Source organism: Perognathus longimembris, chromosome 16, assembly GCF_023159225.1.
Source record: "Perognathus longimembris pacificus isolate PPM17 chromosome 16, ASM2315922v1, whole genome shotgun sequence".
In the NCBI taxonomy this organism is placed as follows: domain Eukaryota; kingdom Metazoa; phylum Chordata; class Mammalia; order Rodentia; family Heteromyidae; genus Perognathus; species Perognathus longimembris.
The window spans coordinates 15,849,646-15,868,584 of record NC_063176.1 but is presented as its reverse complement, the minus strand read 5'-3'; the positions used below and the strand labels follow the sequence as shown (position 1 = coordinate 15,868,584).

At 41.2% G+C, this 18,939-nt stretch overlaps 1 protein-coding gene across 1 annotated transcript; it reads left to right on the top strand.

Annotated features, from left to right (window-relative positions):
* Positions 1–656: 656 nt before the first annotated feature.
* On the top strand, positions 657–11,046 carry Spp1 (secreted phosphoprotein 1). Its single transcript, XM_048364104.1, has 7 exons — positions 657–748; positions 1,798–1,865; positions 1,966–2,004; positions 6,124–6,204; positions 6,696–6,737; positions 8,352–8,747; positions 9,916–11,046. Exons 2-7 carry the CDS (start codon positions 1,812–1,814, stop codon positions 10,630–10,632), a joined length of 1,329 nt encoding a protein of 442 aa, XP_048220061.1. The 5' UTR covers positions 657–748; positions 1,798–1,811; the 3' UTR covers positions 10,633–11,046.
* The last annotated feature ends 7,893 nt before the right edge of the window (positions 11,047–18,939 follow it).

Sequence of the window (18,939 nt, the reverse complement as noted above, 5' to 3'; positions counted from 1 at the left end):
ATCTCCAGTAAAATACAAAAAAATCAAGTAAAAACCAAAAACTGGAAATGGAGCTGTGGCTCACGTGGTAGAGTGCTAGCCTTGAGCAAAAGGAGCTCAGGGACAGCATCCAGTTCCTGAGTTCCTGAACTCAGGCCCCAGGACAGACACCAGAAAAGAGGGGGAAAAAGTATGATAAAACTTATCCTTTTGAAAATCATGTATCAGTTTCCTTTAATGATAGTGAATAAAAACTATTTTTTTACATTTGAAGCACTGACTACTATTTTTCAAATAAATTATTTTTCAATGCAAAAATATGATAGGGACAAATGAGATTGCAGATATGAAATTGGTCTAACTTAAGCAACCAAAAAAATCCATCCTATTGAATTTGTCAGTCCTTAAATATTTTTCAACTAATTCAGAAATTATATATAAAATCACCATAAGAACTATTCACAGCACTCAAGTCTATCAATGAAAAGCATACAATGTTTTAACTGTAGGAGTGTGTGTGTGTGTGTGTGTGTGTGTGTGTGTGTGTGTGTGTGTTTGGTTTGGGTGTTGTTTTTATTTTTTTTCAGCCACAATAGCAGAAGGGGAAGTGTGGGAGCCCGTGGGCTGGGCAGTGGCATAAACCTTCTGACACATCACTCCGCCCCTGTATTGGTGGAGAGTGTCCTGTTGGGAGCCTTTAAATTCGGGATGTCTGGCCAGTGAGCTTCAGACGCAAGGCATCCTCAGCCACTGACTCTCACCGGCCAAGGTAAGCCTTTAGCTGCCCTGGCGTTGGGCACACACTCATTTGAATTGCATGGGGAAATTCAAGATTTAGGAAGATAATTTTGGCTGTCATGCTGTTAATCTGTCTTGAATTCTCCTAGTGTTTTTGGAATAAGCAGGTCAGATACATTACAGGTGGTTTGGATCAAAGTTTTCAGGTACTTTGAAGTACAAACATTAAAAATACTTCCATCCTTCTCCAAAAGGACTGAAATCACTGCTTTCAATCAGAAACAAAAGGGAAAATTCTATGTCTCTTTGGAGTCATTAATGATAGCAACATCGATTTCAATAGATTACTATGAAGGCAATGTAAGCCATCAATGATGTTAGTTTGCAATGATTTAATTTATTTTGTTTTCAAGGAAAATAAAACTCTAAGCTCTTTCTCAATGTCTTACTTCAATTAAGCTGTTAAAAATTTCACCAAGAGACCTTTTGCCACTATATAGACTTCTTATGACAAACAGAAAAGTTGTTGACTGTTTGCAATGTTTTCTTTTCATTTAAAATTTCTGAAATATTTGTCTTAAATAACTAACTTCCAAATGGTTATCAGTTCACCCTAAGTAGCACCCTTTAAATAACTTAAACTAGGAATCACATCTAAAATGCACATTGGAAAAAATGGACAAAGCAAATGTCTTTTATTCCCCTTTTTTTCTTCCTTGAAAAATGTATTCTCACACTAGCTTATTATTTTAATTGATTAAATCAACTTTGATCACTTTTTGGGTTTCAGTAGCTGAAAGTATAAGAGAGTAATGACTCTCTGGAACTCAAGATTTCAAGTTGAGTAACTATAGACTTGTAAAATTCCCCTGTCCCTTGTCAAGGGAGAGAGGCGAGGGGAGGAAAATGCAAATACCAACTCAAAAGAACCTCACAGTAAAAAGCTTCCCCCAAGAAGTAGAAAAGTTCCACTAGAGCATTCTTTGCTTGAGATTATTTTGTCATGCAGCCATATGAAAAAGATATGTTTTAACCATACCATCGTACTATATTAAATATTCCTTTCCAAATGTTTTGCAGGAAAAATCACAGTCATGAAAATTGAAGTGATTTTCTTTTGCCTCATAGGCATTACCTATTCCCGCCCAGTAAGTACCGCTGAATCGTAGAGAAAATTCTTGAAAAACAATGAATTGTGCTAAGAATACATTTACATTGTTATTTTTCTTCTCCTTTCCTGTTCCCAAGGTTAAACAGATTGATTCTGGCAGCTCTGAGGAAAAGCAGGTAAGCATTGTCCAGGTTGATCATTTCATGCAAGGAATTATGCAATTATTCCGAGGGGTACTACCAAAATTACTCATTACAACCAAGCTTGCTAATCACCTCACACTCAAGCTTGTTAGTTTGCCAGTGTTTATCCATTGTCGACTATAGATCTCAGCTTGTTAATTAGACTTGTTAATGTTTAAAACAATGCTCCAGGTTGTCACTGCTTATATCAAATGAGTTTTATAAGTGTGTGTGACTTTTTCTTTCCATAAGTCAACATTTTCTAAAAGCAGAAAATGTCACTTGCTGCTTTCCTTAGTAAAAGACAAGAGTTTAAAACTCGCCTCAGATATTGGCCGGAACTGTTGGTATGCCCACAAAGATATTTGCTAAGAAGCCCATTGTGAAAAGAAAGTCTATTTGTGCTGTTTATATCTATTGTGCTTATCTGCTGACATTTTTCTAAGCCTAAGACCAAACGCAATTCTTTATTCATGACGATAATTTGACCAGCATCATCAATGTACTTGCCCCTCCACAATAGATAAAACACTGCCAGCCAAATAACAAGTGAGCTTTGTCCTTGAAGCTAGGACAAAAGAGCACAGAGAGTTCAATGCCACATGAATATAATGAAGGCCAATAGAGCTCTTCCTGGGGGTCCCTGCAGGCATGAATTCCATGACTTAATGAAGACAGGAGGAAGTGTTTGTTTGGGGCCTGTGTGAGTGGGCATTTGTGCATGTCCATTTTCTCCCTCCTTGGAGAACACGGGTGTTAATCACAGCAACAAGCCAGGAAGGTAACATTTCCTGGAAAACAGAGGCCATTCTAGAGGCAAGAACTAGTCGTGTTTGTAAAATAGAATAAAAATCTGGCGAGGATGCAGACCCATGAAGCCTTGTGGTAGAGGACGCAAGGCTCAGCCCTGTAGAATCCCAGAAACTTACCTCAGAGAAAACAGAAAAGTCTGCTAGGATAGAACCCAGAAGATGAGCCCTAGCTATTGGTGTTAAGGTTGCTAAATATTTTTAAATCCATTCTTCTCCTAGACATACATATGGGCAGGTTTTCTCTTTAATATTTTTAAATTCTGAATTTAACTAATAGTTTTCCTGAATGTGTATCACATGTACCATCAGTATGTGTGAGAGAGACACGAGCACATGATCACACATACACACTGAGCAGAGACAGACAGGTGTACTACTCACCAACCAAAGAACGCACATACATAAGACCCAGACAGAGGCTTCATCAAATCCAGTAGATTTTGCATCTTTCTGAGGCAGGCACCCTCTTGTTCCAGCATTCTTTTTTAGAGAAGCCCATTGGAAGTTGCTCTGTTTAAAGGCAGCCAGGAGAGAGCCCTAGGTGCTGCTGAGGTATTCATTTGATTCTCGTTTCCCATTGGCTGGCTGAGGAAGAGCCTGAGAGAAACCCCAAGTTCTCACTCTCAGTACCTTTGGCTGTGGAGTCATTTGAGCTGGGCACAACCGCCTGACACGTGACACTTGTGCAGAGCAATTTCCACCCATCTGCACTAAAACATCGTCATCACTTGCCACAGGCACTAACTTGGCTTTGAAAAGCCATTCCACTCGTGCGTTTGGCAGCTTGGACAAATAGGTATTTTGTGCAATGATCTTAGTATTGTATTTGTCATGGCCTGATAAAGCAGACAGTGAATGACTAATGAAACTGAGAAACCAGATTTTTTTATTTTTAGTTTTTATTTTTTGTGCCAATCCTGGGACTTGTACTCAGGTCCTGACCCCTGTCCCTGAACTTTTGAACTCAAGGATGGAGCTCTACCATTTGATCCAGAGCTCTACTTCCAGATTTTTTAATGCTTAATTGGAGATAAGCATCTCATGGTCTTTCCAGCATGGTTTGGCTTGGAGCCACCACGATCCTCAGATCTCAGCCTCCTGAGTAGCTGGGTTTACAAGGGTGAGCCACTGGTACCCACCTGAATTTTTAATTTTTTTTTTTAACTTTCGTTAACATAGATGTAAGTAGCTTTATAGGACACAGGAGAGGATATTATACAACATAGCCTTAGAAAAGCTTTTCTATTTTCCATGGGACAGAAATGAAGATCTATAGCAATTATGGGCACCTCTGCTTTAGGGTCCTCCTTTATTTGAAGGAAAATTCAGCTGGCAAAACTAGACCAGGGAGGAAGGTGTGAGAAGCCAATATGCTTGGGCCTGGTTGCTGGCTTAGCCTTTTATTACCTCTCAACCACATTGTGGCTGAGCTTCCTGAACCATAAGTTTGGAAACACAGTGTGGTCTATCTCACGGCATGTCAGAGGATCAAATGAACTACTATTTATAAAAACCCTTTGAAGAAGTGCCTGAAGCACTGTTGGTACTGTTAAGAATTCAGCAGCCCCAGAAAGGCAGCTTCGCAGCACTGAGCTGGGTCCCCCCAGATGGCCCGGTCGGCGCCGTCGCAGTGTCCATGGAGTCCGGCAGGTGCGCGGTTGTCAGCGCCGCCCCCCCCCGACCCGCCCCCCTGCTGCCGGGGTCGTGAGCCCCTTAGATCCCGTCCTTACCCACGCGCGCGGCCCTCCAACGACCCGGCGGCCGGCGAAACTGTGCGGGATACGTGGCGGTCAGGGCCCCGCGCTGCTGGACTAGTTGTGACTCCAGAGCACGTTTCCAGTCAGGCGCATCTGCTGGGCTCCCCACCCCACCCCTGCACCCCCGCCCCGGGACTCTCCACGTCCACTGCCGCCTGACCACGCATCCAGCCACAACCTCCCCCCCTCACCCTCCTGCTACGGTATAGAGTCCGTTTTAAATGGGACTTCCCGGTGTCGGAGCCGGCTCCCACCCAGCCGGTGCTCGGGGGTAGCACCCGTCACCCTGGATTCAAAAGTGCACTGTGCGGTCATATTTTGGAGGAAAAAAAAATTTCAGTAAATGAGTACAATGCTGATGGCTCCTGCCTGCAATCCTAGTCAGAGGATGAGATCTGAGGATCAAGGTTCAGAGCTAGTTTAGATAGGAAACTCTTGGAGGCTCTCATCTCCAATTAACCAGCAAAAAGCTGTAAGTGGAGTTGTGGCTCAAGTAATGAGTGTCAGCCTTGAGCAAAAAAGCTAACCAGAGTGCAAGGGCCTGGGCTCAATTTCCCATACTGGCACTGTATACACACACACACACACACACACACACACACACACAGAGAGAGAGAGAGAGAGAGAGAGAGAGAGAGAGAGAGAGAGAGAGAGAGAGAGAGAGAGAGAAAGAGAGTCCTTGTCTAGCATGAGTGCAGCCCTGGGTTTGATTCCTCAGTACCACATAAGCGGAAAGGCCAGAAGTGGTACTGTGGCTCTAGTGCTAGTTTTGAGCTCAGAGACAGTGCACAGGCCCTGAGTTCAAGTCCCAGGACTGGCCAAAAAAAAAAAAAAAAGCTACTTATCAAAAAGAACTCCAAGAAAGGTACAATTTGTGGTTCTTTTTAATTTTTATCTCTGTTTTGTCCTTGTGTTTTATTTCTGTACCCCTTTTCTTGTATGTTAGCTTATCTGATTTGGGGAGGGGTAGGAGAAGCACAGAAACAGTGGGAAAGAGGATGTATTAATTCAACAGTGAGACTGGACATTATGTTGGAAATGAACTGTACAACTTGGGGGGATGAGGATCTGGAGAGAAAAAACTGAAAGAAAATGAGGGAGGCAGTAACACTGCTTAAAATGAAATATATTGGGCTGGGGATATGGCCTAGTGGCAAGAGTGCCGGCCTCATGTATATGATTCTCCAGCACCACATATACAGAAAATGGCCAGAAGTGGCGCTGTGGCTCAAGTCGCAGTGTGCTAGCCTTGAGCAAAAAGAAGCCAGGGACAGTGCTCAGGCCCTGAGTCCAAGCCCCAGGACTGGCAAAAAAAAAAAAAAAAGAAATATATTCATTATCTCAGTTACATAACTGTAACCCCTCTGTATATCATCTTTACAATAAAAATGTTAAAAATGATTTTTAAAAGACTATCCATTTCTGGTTGAATATGAACATGTAGTGTGTTTACTAGCAAAGTGTCATTTTTCCAGTTTATTGAGTTGAGATCCTTGAGCTGTGTGGGGTTGTTTCAATGACAAATATATACCTCCTTTTTACAGCTTTTTAGCAAAAAATACCCAGATGCAGCCTCATGGATAAAGCCTGATTCGTCTGAGAAGAAGAATCTCCTAGCACCACAGGTATTTCTAAATTTCTTAAAACTAAACAATAAGCCAGGAGCCGGTGGGTCCTTGTAATCCTAGCTGTAATCTTAGCTACTCAGGAGGCTGAGATCTGAAGATCACAGTTCAAAGACAACCTGGGCAGGAAAGTCAGTACGATTCTTATCTCTGAATAGCCACCAAAAGACCAGAAGTAGTGCTTAAGTGGTAGAGTGCTAGCCTTGAGTAAAATCACTTAAGAACAGCACCAGGTTCTGAGTTCAAGCTCTAGTACCAGCGCCACAAATAAAAACCCAATGCAAAACGAAGCATAGACAGCTCCAAAGCAGGGGTTTCTGATATGTCAACTAGGTTTCCCACCTGGTGGGGTATATGTACCTACAACATATGATCCACTGGTTGGATTCCTGTATTGAAAGACATCCCTACTGAGGCTGAAAAGTGGCTTTGGTTTTGAGTCAGAAAGCTGGTCATGTGTGATATATATTAATATGTCCTTCTCTCTTCAGAATGTGGTGTCCTCTGAAGAAACTGAGGACTTGAAACAAGAGGTGAGTTCCCCAGGGGCTTTCCTGTTCTGTCACTGAAGACAAGAAAAAAACCATGACATCCTTCTCTTTTGACAAAATACTACTCACAAGTTTTCCAACAAATCTCCATTGCAAAACCTGCTCAGGAAAAAAAAAAAGAAGGCCTTGCATTTACTAAATGTCAGAAATGGAGATCAGACAAGTTTGGTGTTGCAGAAACTGTCTACCATATCTATCCCTTGAAATTTTAAGCCTCTTATAATTTACTGAAAGTATTCTAAAGATGCCTTACCAAATTATTTGAAAAAATACAGCATTAATGTATCCCACAGCCAAGATTTTTCCATTAGCATGTTTCCATTTCTAGCACAATGCATCTTTCTTTAGAATTCTTTTTTTTTTTTTTTTTTGCCAGTCCTGGGCCTTGGACTCAGGGCCTGAGCACTGTCCCTGGCTTCTTCCCGCTCAAGGCTAGCACTCTGCCACTTGAGCCACAGCGCCGCTTCTGGCCGTTTTCTGTATATGTGGTGCTGGGGAATCGAACCTAGGGCCTCGTGTATCCGAGGCAGGCACTCTTGCCACTAGGCTATATCCCCAGCCCCTAGAATTCTTTTTAACTAGGATCATGAATATATTTACTGAGCAAGGTAAATGAAATTTCCTTAAGAATCCATTTGAAGATGTGAAGAGTTCTTAAAGAAAAGTATAAAAGAACCCAACATATTTGCTAATTACACTGTGTAATTCCGTGCACAGATTATCACCTGGATAATAGGGGACGGATTGTAGGTTATGATATGTATAATGTAAGATAGATTCTTAGTTACCTTGAGACTTTTCATTTCAAACAGAATAATCAATCTCACGTTTGTCTGTATCTATTATGTCACTGAGTTTATCAAACTACATAATGTCTGAATTGTGCAACTATTCTTGCATATTTTATTTTATTATCAATCTCTTCTACGTGTGTGTGTTTGTGTGTGTGTGTGTGTGTGTGTGTGTGTGTGTGTGTGTGTAGTGCTGGGGATTGAACCCAATGCATGAGGCATGTTGGGAGAGTGCTCTACCATTGAGCTATATATCAAGTCCATCAGACCAAAGCAATAGTATCAATATGAACATTTTGCTCAACTTTTTGGATTTAAAATACTTGTAAAAATATTGTGTGTGTGTGTGTGTGTGTGTGTGTGTGTGTGCCAGAACTGAGTCTTGAACTCAGGTCCTTCATTCTTGCTTGGCTTCTTTGCTCAAGGTTGACACACTATCAATTGAGCCACAGCTCTACTTCTAGCCTTTGGGTGGTTAATCAGAGATGAGTCTCACAGACTTTTCTTCCTGGGCTAGCTTTGAACCTGGTTCCTCAGATGTCATCCTCTTTAATAGCTAGGATTACTGGCATGAGCCACCAGTGCCTGGCTTACAAATGACTTTGGTATTAGAAAATAGGAAAAGCCTTTTAGAATATTATTTCATCTATCCTTTTACTAAAAGGATTTGCTCCTAAATGCTCTAGGTGTTCACAAACACACACAAAAAGATACCAAAGAAACGAGCAAGCAAGTAAAAGAGTAGAAAGACTAAGGGAAAACACAACCTCAGGCCCTGATCTGTGGAATCATCTTTAACTCTTAGGCCTTCTCCAGTAATCCCAACGACAGCCACATGGACGAGTTGGACGAGGATGACATTGGAGACCGCATGGACAGCCAGGACTTCTCTGAGTCAGATGAAGGCGAAGGCAGTCGTGATCATAGTCACAACCATGATCATTCGGAGCACCACTCTCACCACGACCATCACCACCATGATGACTCTCACCATGGGGATGATTCTCACCGAGGGGATGACTCTCACCACCATTCAGATGAGTCTCACCACCATGAGGAAGAAGTGGTCGCTTTGCCTACCCCTATCACAGTGGCAACACCAGTCTTCACTTCAGTTATTCCCACACTCGCCCATGAAAGCCATGAAAGCCATGGTGATACCTCGAAGAAGTCTAAGGCCTCAGAAGTGTCTAATGTTCAGGTAAGTCCCTGCACAGACACACTCAACGGCTCTAAGCAGAGTTCACTTCTTGGAAAGTAGGCTGTGCCTATTTGGCTGTCATTCAGCAAGCATAAAAACATTTTCAGTATTTTATTTTTGACCTTTTAGTACAATCTTCTTTCCATTTGGTGAGTTCTTCTTAATTTTGTCTCCCTAACATAATTTTTGCTTAGTTTTCCAAATCCTCACTCTAAGACATTCATTATAGTCACCTGATTTTTTTAATCCAAAAAGATGCCAGAAAAGGGCAATTATTTATAAAATATAATGGTCATGTTTTGGAGTCATATACCTAAGAGAAGTTGTAGCATCACAAATTGCACTGAACCTAGACTCAAAGAATCCCAATCCAATCTGGACTGCCATTACTATTTACTCTGTATTTTCAATTTCTTTCTTTCCTTCCCCCTTTTTTTTGGGGGGGGGGGAGTGAGAGTATATATTACTGAGGTTTTGAACCCAGGGCTTCATATTTGCTAGGCAGGAGCTCTACCACTTGAGCCACATCCTCAGAACTTTTACTTTAGCTGCTTCTTAGGCAAGCTTTCCCAGGACTTTTGTTTTCTTAGGATGGCCGCACTGCACTACAGTCCTCCTGTCTAGGCTTTTTGCCTAGCTGGCATGTTGGGCACATAGCACCATGCTCAGCTTTGTTTGTGGTTGTTGAGTTGGGAGTGTCACTGACTTCTTTGTCTGGGTTGACCTCAAACCTGGAACCTCCAAAGCTCTGCCCATAGAGTAGTTTGGGTTGCAGGTATAATCTGGTTTCTGCATTTTAACTTCTAATGCACATTTTCTTTATGTCAATCAGAAATATTGAGGCTACTCCATAGGTTTTGTTACATACCTAAGTGATATGTCTATTAAACTAAAAGACATACCACCAAACTAATAGATGAATAAACTACTTAATATTAAACTAGTAGACATATCACTAAAAGGGATTTGTCTGTTAAACTTAGGAAAAAGAGATTGGTAAAGTACAGAGTATATGCTAAGAGTGTTTCCTTCAACCAAGTTGAGCCCTTCTTGAGTATGGATTTGACCTAAAAGTTAGAAAGAAAAAAAGAAAAAAGAAAGAAAGAAATGTAATATTCCCATCCTTGCCTGGCCATCTAATTCTTCTTCCATTTGTGCTGTGATTCAGTCTCCTGGGGAATTATCCTCAAACTTGAGAAGCAAGGAGTCCCATGATGCGCCCAAGGCCGGCCCCGGTGTTCCTGTTTCTAATCATGAGGACACTAGTCCACAGATTAAGGACAAGGACTCTCATGGTGCATACCAGGTCATCCCTATTCCTGATGCTTCACAGGTGGACCTCACCTCACACATGAAAAGCAAAGAGTCCCATGATGCGTTCAAGGTCATCCCTGTTCTTCATTCATCTCCAGAAGAACGGGAGTCCCACGAGACACTCAAGGTCATCCCTGTTCTTCATTCTGCACCAGAGGTCTCTAATGCACACAGGGAGGCCCAGGAATCCATCAAGGTCATCCCCATCCCTCATATTTCACATGAGGAATATACCCCACATGACAGCAAGGAGGCCCATGATTCACTCAGGGTCATTCCCGTGCCTCATATCAGGTTTCCCGAATGGGACACTCATGAAACGGAGTCGTCCCACAGTTCAGAATCACAGGGCAACCACGGCAATGAGCATTCCTCAGAAAATAAGAAATCCAGTCACAAGCCTGCTGGGCCTGACAGCCAGGGGAGTTCAAAGATCAGCCATGCGCTCCATAGCCGTGAGTTTCTTAGCCAGGAAGATATGCTGGTCCTAGACCCTAGAAGTATGGAGGATAAACATCCGGAATTTCGCATTTCTCACGAGTTAGACAGTACATCTTCGGAGGCCAATTAAAAAGAGGAGAATTGAATTTCTAGCCTTAATTTTAGTAAAAAGGAAAAAATACATTGAAGAGAATTAAAAGCATACGAAGTGCATGTTTCTCGATGCAGTGAGTGGATTTATGTGTATGTGGAAATACTGTTTCAATCATTAGTTTAGTTTGTTGTGCTCTCGTAAGACCTTTTTAACCTAAAAGCTTTAGCATTTGGCTCATATACTTTCCATGCAAACAATCAAAATTCCAACAATCACTGCATTTTAGAGTTTGTTATTCTATCATAAATAGAAATGCATGTAAAATCCAGCAAAATACTCTCTCATGCTTTTAAAAGAGATACTACATAGCATCTTACCTCCTTATAATACCTGCTTTTAAAGTTCTTGTGATCATTTTTGTTGGTGTGAATAAATTTACCTTGAATGTAACAAGATTGCTGGTGTTAATTGCTTTTTCTTATTGGTTTTTTTACACTTGCCTTGCAATTCACAAAATATAACTTTTTTTATGTCTCTGTTTATGTGCCAGTCAGTACTGGGGCTTGAACTTAGCACCCAGATGCTTATCCCATAGCTTTTTGCATTCCAGGCTAGTGCTCTACTACTAGAGCCAAAGCTTCACTTCCAGATTTTTAATGGCTACTTGGATATATAGGAGTCTCACAGACTTTCCTTCCTGGACTGATTTTGAGTTGCAATCTTCAGATCTCAACCTCCTGAATAGCTAGGATTACAGATGTGAGCCACTGGCATTCAACGAATGCCAGAATCTTCACTATTTTAACAATATTGGTGAATGTATTCATATTTATTCACTCATTCACTTATTGATAATTCCCCATCTAATGAGGGAAATGCTATGTGAGAAATTTCTAGATAACACAATATTAGCTATTGTTTTAGAAATAATGAGTAACAAACATCCTGGTTGACTTAGAGCATTTAGTTGACTTACGGCGTTTATAATCTAGTTGACTTATAGCATTTAGTATTTACCTTTATCCCTAGTTGGTGGGTTGACCAAGGAAATGGTGAATTCAGGTTTGCCCTATCTGTCTCTCAGTGCTTATCAGCTGTACCCCTTCCCCTCCACCGCCATGTCCTTTCTGATGATAGAAGCAGAAAGATAAGAGGTGAAGACACTAATATACTGAGTTCAGACCTTACACACTGCCACTTTTAATCAAAGTTCATAGATGACATGGCCAAACCCCTATCAATGGAGAAGAAATATTTGTGAGAAAATGATACTGTGAAAGATAGTCTGTTAACAATTCCATTTCCCAGATGGTTGGTGGTTGTTGAGTGGGAAGCAATGGGGAGGGACTTTGCTCGTTTCAGGGTTTGAACTCAGGGCCTCTCACTTGTTCAGCTTGTGTACTCAGCTCGCAATTTATCATTTGTGCCACATCTTCAGCTTGGTATTTTCTTCTAGTTCTTTCGAGATAGAGTCTCACAGGCTATTCTGCCCGCACTGGCTTCGAACAAGTATTTTTCCAATATCAGGCTCCTGAGTAGCTAGAATGATAGGCATGAGCCATCCATGCTTCACTATTATTACTAATTTTATAAAAATTAAAAGATACTTCTTTAACATGATGATACATGTTATGCTTCAATCCAGAAAGCAACATGACATTTAGTGGAGACACATTAGAAATATTATCATTAGGATCATATCAAATCTGCCCGTGATCTCCAACTGAGCACCATGCTGTTTGAATACTTAAGCTAATAGAAGATGCATAAGAACTGTGAGATCATCAACTAGTGTCTCTAGGTAAATGACAAGTTCACAAATACAAAATCAATGCTAGAAAAAAACAATTCTATACAGTGGTATAAAAGAAAAGTTACCTAAGACCTACACAAAAATAAAGTTACACTTGAAGACATATAATTAATAGAGAAACAAAAAAATAAAATGCTTAATAGGAAATGCACCACAACTATACTAGGAAAATTAAAACATTAGAGAAAAAAAAAAAGCTCAAGAAGACTTGAACATAGATAGCATGTGCTGTATGTGGTAGCTTTTTTGAGATAGGGCCTTACTACATAGCCCAGCTATGCTTAAACTCTTGGGCCTCCTGCCTCATCCTGTAGAGTGCTTGATGCTAAAGGTGAACACAGCCACTTCCAGCTAACATTTATTTTGGTGAAGGACTACACAATATCTGAAAGATGTTAGTTCTTCTGATATATATATATGTATATATATATATATCAATTATATAAGAACAGGATTCCAATAAAAAATGAAAGTAAGCCAGGTGCTGGTGGTTCATGCCTATAATCCTAGCTACTCAGGAAGCTGAGATTTGAGGATTTCAGTTCAAAGCTGGACAAGAAAATCTGGGAGACTCTTATCTTCAATTAACTACCAAAAAAGCCAGAACTGGAGTTGTGGTTCAAATGGTAGAACACTGCCTTGAGCAGAAAACCTCAGGGACAACACCCAGGTCCTGAGTTCAAAGCCCAGGATCAGTAAAAAAAAAAAAAAGAAAGAAAAAAATTAAAATTTAAAAAGTAAAGTCTTTCCTGGGGCAAAGCAAGCTATTTCTGAAGTTGGAAAACACGTATATAAGAATATGGAAAAGTTCTGAAAGATAACAGCAGAAAGAGAAGATTAGCCTCCATACTAAAATACACTATAAAGCCTCTTTAATAAAAGCATTGTGGTACGGGCGCATGAACAAAGGTCGATAGAAAAAAAAGTCTAGAAATAGGTTGAAGCTCATGTGGAAGTTACTGTATGAAAGAATCTAAGCCAACCCAATATTTATCTGTTCTAATATATAACATGACATACGTCATACCACAAAACATCATATGTAATGACATGACATGACATTGGATCTAATACAACTTGGGAAAAGATGGATTTTTCAGTAAGTGAGATTCAATGGTTGGATATCAGATCCCTGAGCACCACTGAATCTGTTTTTGGACAAAATAAAAATTGGATCTGTATCTTATGCCACCAAAATGATCCCCAGACATTTCAATTTTGGGAGAAACTACTAACATATGAAACAAATACATATGAATTCTATTTATAATCTGAGTGAGAAGACAAACTCTGTTGATGTCATCAGGCCAAATGCAGTGGGCGAAGCTGCCAACCCCCTTGCCTTGAGTGGCCCAGTGCCACGCAACCAAAAGTAACCGCGCTCAATTGTGCTGTCCCCACAGGCCATAGAACACACGTAGCCATTTCCCACATGCAGGCTGCTTAGATAGCCCTGTGCTCAAATCCAAAGGCAAGGCAACTAAACCCTGGAATGACATCTTACAATAAATAGGGATTCCATTCAAAGACCACCCCCATACGACATCTCCATCAGCTAAGGCTCATTCGCAAGATAGAAAACACAAAAGTAATTTGGGTACCAAGAATTATTAGCTAGAGGGGCTGGGAATATGGCCTAGTGGCAAGAGCGCTTGCCTCCTACACATGAAGCTTTCGGTTTGATTTCCCAGCACCACATATATGGAAAACGGTCAGAAGGTGTGCTGTGGCTCAGGTGGCAGAGTGCTAGCCTTGAGGGGAAAGAAGCCAGGGACAGTGCTCAGACCCTGAGTCCAAGGCCCAGGACTGGCCAAAAAAAAAAAAAGGATTATTAGCTAGAAATAAAGGAGTTAGCCAGGGAGGATCAAAGACAATTTTTATCATACCATAAGCTTGATTACATGTGAGATGAAAGCACTAGAACAACTTGCCAAGGGGACCCTCTCCTGAAAGCTAAGATTCAGTCACTAGAAAGGATGTAGCTGCAGCCCAAGAATAGCTGTAGGGCACAACCATGAGCACAACTGGGTCAGCGTGGTGGGCAGAGATGGTTACATGGAATACTTACTTCGAGGATGCCAGCAGACCAAAGCCGGTGAGCAGGAAACAAAGGGGCAGGATTGCTGAGCAGAAAGGGAGCTGGCCGTTCCCGCTCACTGGTACTCTGGGCAATGCTGGCAGCAAAGCCTTAGGAAACAGAGAACAGGACAGCAGAGACTCCTGCTCTGTAGTGTCCCTCCAGTGCCCTCTACTGACAAAGCTCAAAAGCATGCCAGCTGGCAATACTAATCCTGTTGGCAGGATTCAATTCTGGCATCCCCAAACAGGACAGAGGAGGTGGATTTGGAGTAAGGAGACAGCAAACTGGAAGCTAGACAGGTTCACTGGTGAAGGTGCCAATTCTTATACTTGGACGAGACGAGTACAAAAGGAGCCGGACACATCTTTTTTTATACTCAGACAAAATGAGATCATACCCACGGGAACAAAGAACTAATTAGAATGGGGTCTCCTGTGGTCAAAAGAGGGCCAAGCAATTTTTTTTTAAATGGCCATCACAGATTACAACAAGTTGAATTACTAAATTTTGTAAGTATATAGTGAGAATATGAAAGAAGGAAAACTACAGATGAATGCTAACTAATAAGTGCAGAATGAATGGTAAAATTAGAAGATCATTTTGCAAGTCAGCATAACTAAGAAGCGATCACTAATGAATGAAACCCTTTTTGTACCAGTAATGTATGGTACTAAAAAAAGATTTTTTTTAAAGAATAATATATTTCAAATTGATTAATAAAGTTATGCAAGGCTTCTTCATCATATTTATGCCATAAAAACCACATGATATCAGTTGTAGAAGCTCATTAACAAATCTGATGTCTATTCATTCTTTAAACTTTCAGAAAAATGAGAAAAGAAAGGAAAATGAAAACTTACAGCTACCATCATTTTTAAGGACAATCACCTAAAACCAAATGCTTTCCTTCAAAGAGAGAATTGTCTCCTATTTCTACTCTCCTGTTAACACAGAATTGGAAGTCCTACTCAGAACAGCTAGAACAGAAAAAGTGCTTTACCTAATCCTCCCACTTCATATAAAAATAACTCACCATGTAATGGCGGCTTGTGCCTGTAGTCCAGAGTTATGATTTGAAGACACCCCCCCCAGGAAGAAAATTCTTTGAAACTTTTATTAATTAAACACACACACACACACACACACACACACACACACACACACACACAAAATGGAGCTGTGGCTCAAACAGAGGAGTGCTAGCCTTGAGCAAAAAGAGTTACAAGTCCTGAGATTAAGCCCCAGTACTCACATGGGATGAGGGGTTCATTGCAACAAACGCACAATCATAAAACTTCTTGAAGGGAGAAAAAACTCGAAGAAAATCTAGAAGCCTAGGACTAGGCAGAGTTCCTAAACTTAACACCAAAAAATATAACCCAAGCAAATTATAAACTGGACTTGATCAAGTTTTAGAACTTTCTTCTGTGAAAGGATGAAAAGGCCAGGGCTGGGGATATAGCCTAGTGGCAAGAGTGCCTGCCTCGGATACACGAGGCCCTAGGTTCGATTCCCCAGCACCACATATACAGAAAATGTCCAGAAGCGGTGCTGTGGCTCAAGTGGCAGAGTGCTAGCCTTGAGCGGGAAGAAGCCAGGGACAGTGCTCAGGCCCTGAGTTCAAGGCCCAGGACTGGCCAAAAAAAAAAAAAAAAAAGGATGAAAAGGCCAATTATAAGCAGGGAGGAAAAAATTGTAAACAACCCATCCTGCAAGGGACTTGCATCCAAAATATAAATGGCAGCTGTCGTCCAGCTACCATTCGATTCATTTCAGTTCTGACATGAGCTCCTCAGGGTTGAGGCTGACTTCACAAGCCTGCCCTCACTTCAGACACCAATTCCAAGTCTCAGGTTCTGACACCACATACCTGGGTGACCAAACTGGGTACAAACTGAAGAATTCTCATAGATTACCTATTCAGATTTAATAATTCACTTGGAAACGCACTGCACTCAAGGAAACACTAACGTCCGTTCACTGGTTTGTTCCAAAGGGCACAACCCAGAGCAGATGCCACACCAGTCCAGGCTAACTGCTTTGGTGGTGAAATCCAGAGGTCGTCGGACTTCAGTTAGTACTAACAACGGGGCTCAGATGGTGTTATTAGAACGTGTTCTTTATCCATCTATTGGCTCTGCTCTGCTAAAATCCAGACTGTAGGGCCTACTGAAGACATAATGAAGCAAAATCTTTGTTGCTGGACTCTACAAACTACAAAATAAAGCCAAACAGAAAACTTCCCTTAGAACAGCACTGGGAACCTCTTACTGGTGAAAGGTTTTGTTTATGTATAGCAAGTGAATTCTAAGCTTTGTAAAGGCAAGAAGAACTTCTTTTGCTCTCTAATCAGACCAAAGGCACAGACATAAAATGGTATTCTGTAAAGTCTAGTGAGAGTGCTGTAAGCCTCATTCCACTTGGTACCATGAAGCATGTGAAAAAACAGCTTGATAACCCCGCAGAAAAGTCTAGGTTAGTAAAAGTACAGTTAGATTCAATGGGGTTTTGTGTGTTGTTGTTTGTGTATGTGTTTGTATGTGTATGCGTGCATGCATGTTCTGGTACTAGAACTGAGGGCTTGAACTCAGCTTCAGAGCACTGTCCTTTAGCTGCTTGAGAGCCACATCTCCATGTCCAGCTTTTTGGTGGTTAACTGCAGATGAAAGGCTCATAGATCTTCCTGTTAGGGCTGGCTTCTAACCTCAATCATCAGATCTCAGCCTCCTGAGAGTATGGGTATGAGTTCCTGGCACCCAGCAGATTCAAAGCAATGATATTTGCAGTCTCAAGGATTCAAATTCAGGATCTCACACTGGCTAAGCAAGCACTGTACTACTTAAGCCACATACACTTAGCCTTTTAACTCTTAGCTATTTTTTTACATAGAGTCTCAAGTTTTTCCTGATGCTGGCTTTGGGCCATAGTTCTTCCACTGCTGCCTCCCATCTAGCTGGTATTAATCACAGGACTATCACACTTAGGTATTGGTTGAGATAGGAATCTTGCTAACATTTTCCAGTGCTGTCCTTGAACCAGCCTCCTCCTCTTCTCTGTGTCACCCAAGTACTGAGCTACCAAGTGTGAGTGACTAGGCTCTTCTCATTTTCCTTAACTGAAATACCCTCACACAATATTCTTGGCACTATCTTGTTGAAAATTCTTTGGAAACTGAATAAGGACATAGGATAAATTTGTGTTTTGTTTTGTTTTTGCCGGTTTCAGGGCTCAAACACTGGGCCTGGGTGCTGTCCTATGCTCCTTTTTGCTCAAGGACAGTGCTCTACCACTTGAGCCACAGCACCATTTCTGACTTTTTTCTGTGATACATTGGAGATAAGAGTCTCACCGACTTTCTTGCCCACCTGGCTTCAAAACACGATCTTCAGATTTCAGCTTCCTGAGTAGCTAGGATTATAAGCATGAGCCACTGGTGACCAGCTAGGATAAATACCTTATCTGTAACTGACAAAGTTACACGATGTTACATGATTTTTTAAAAATTACAATGTTCTTGAATAGCATAGACACCCATCAGTTCTGTTTGGGTAGCCTTCTAGTCTTATTATGTCTGACTTTCATATGTGAATTTGGCTCCATTTTTCTTTTGAATGCCAACATTTCAACTGTCAGCTTGTCTGGACTTACATCCTTACAACTCCAGATCTTGTGGGAAGGACAGTTGTTCTCTTCCAATGGCTGGGACAGGGGAGGGGGACCAGGCCTCTTCCTTCTTTCCTCTTTCTTAGCTTCTCTTCCTATCTTTTTTTCTTTCTTTCCTTCCTTCCTTTCAATTTCCGTTGCTTTTCTCTTTCTTTCTTCTCTTTCTTTCTATCTTCACATTTCTCTTCTTTCTTTACTGTCTGAATTATTTCTTTCCTTCCTTTCTTTTTCTTTTTTTGCATTTCGAACTCAGGGCCTGGGCACTGTGTCTCACCATTTTCAATCAAAGCTGATGCTCTACCACTTGAGCAACATCTCCAAGTTTGACGTTTTGCTGGTTAAATGCAGACAGGAGTCTCAGAGACTTCCCTTCCCAGACTGGCGTCAAAACCTCCGATCTCAGCCTTCTGAGTGGCTAGGATGCCGGGCATGCTGGATAGCCTGATTTTCATTGAGCAAACTGAATGCCATAGTTACTGTTGAATTCTAGTCATGAGGGCCAAGGGTACTCAAGCTCTGCTGACCCTGCTTGCATTCGCCCTTATCACTTTGGAGGAAATGGTAATGTTGGCCACACCTAAATCATACACAGACTGCATAGTTTGATTCCCTTAAGAAGAATCATTTTTATCTCCCCAGCATCCAACATGGCATCTGGCAGCTAGTGGACTTTTAATGAATGTTTAATGAATTTACTGATATTGCTTCATTAATCTTCAACAAGAAAGTCCCTGGGGGATTTGACAAATAGTTATTTGACTTCATTATTCAGGCAAGTAAACTACCA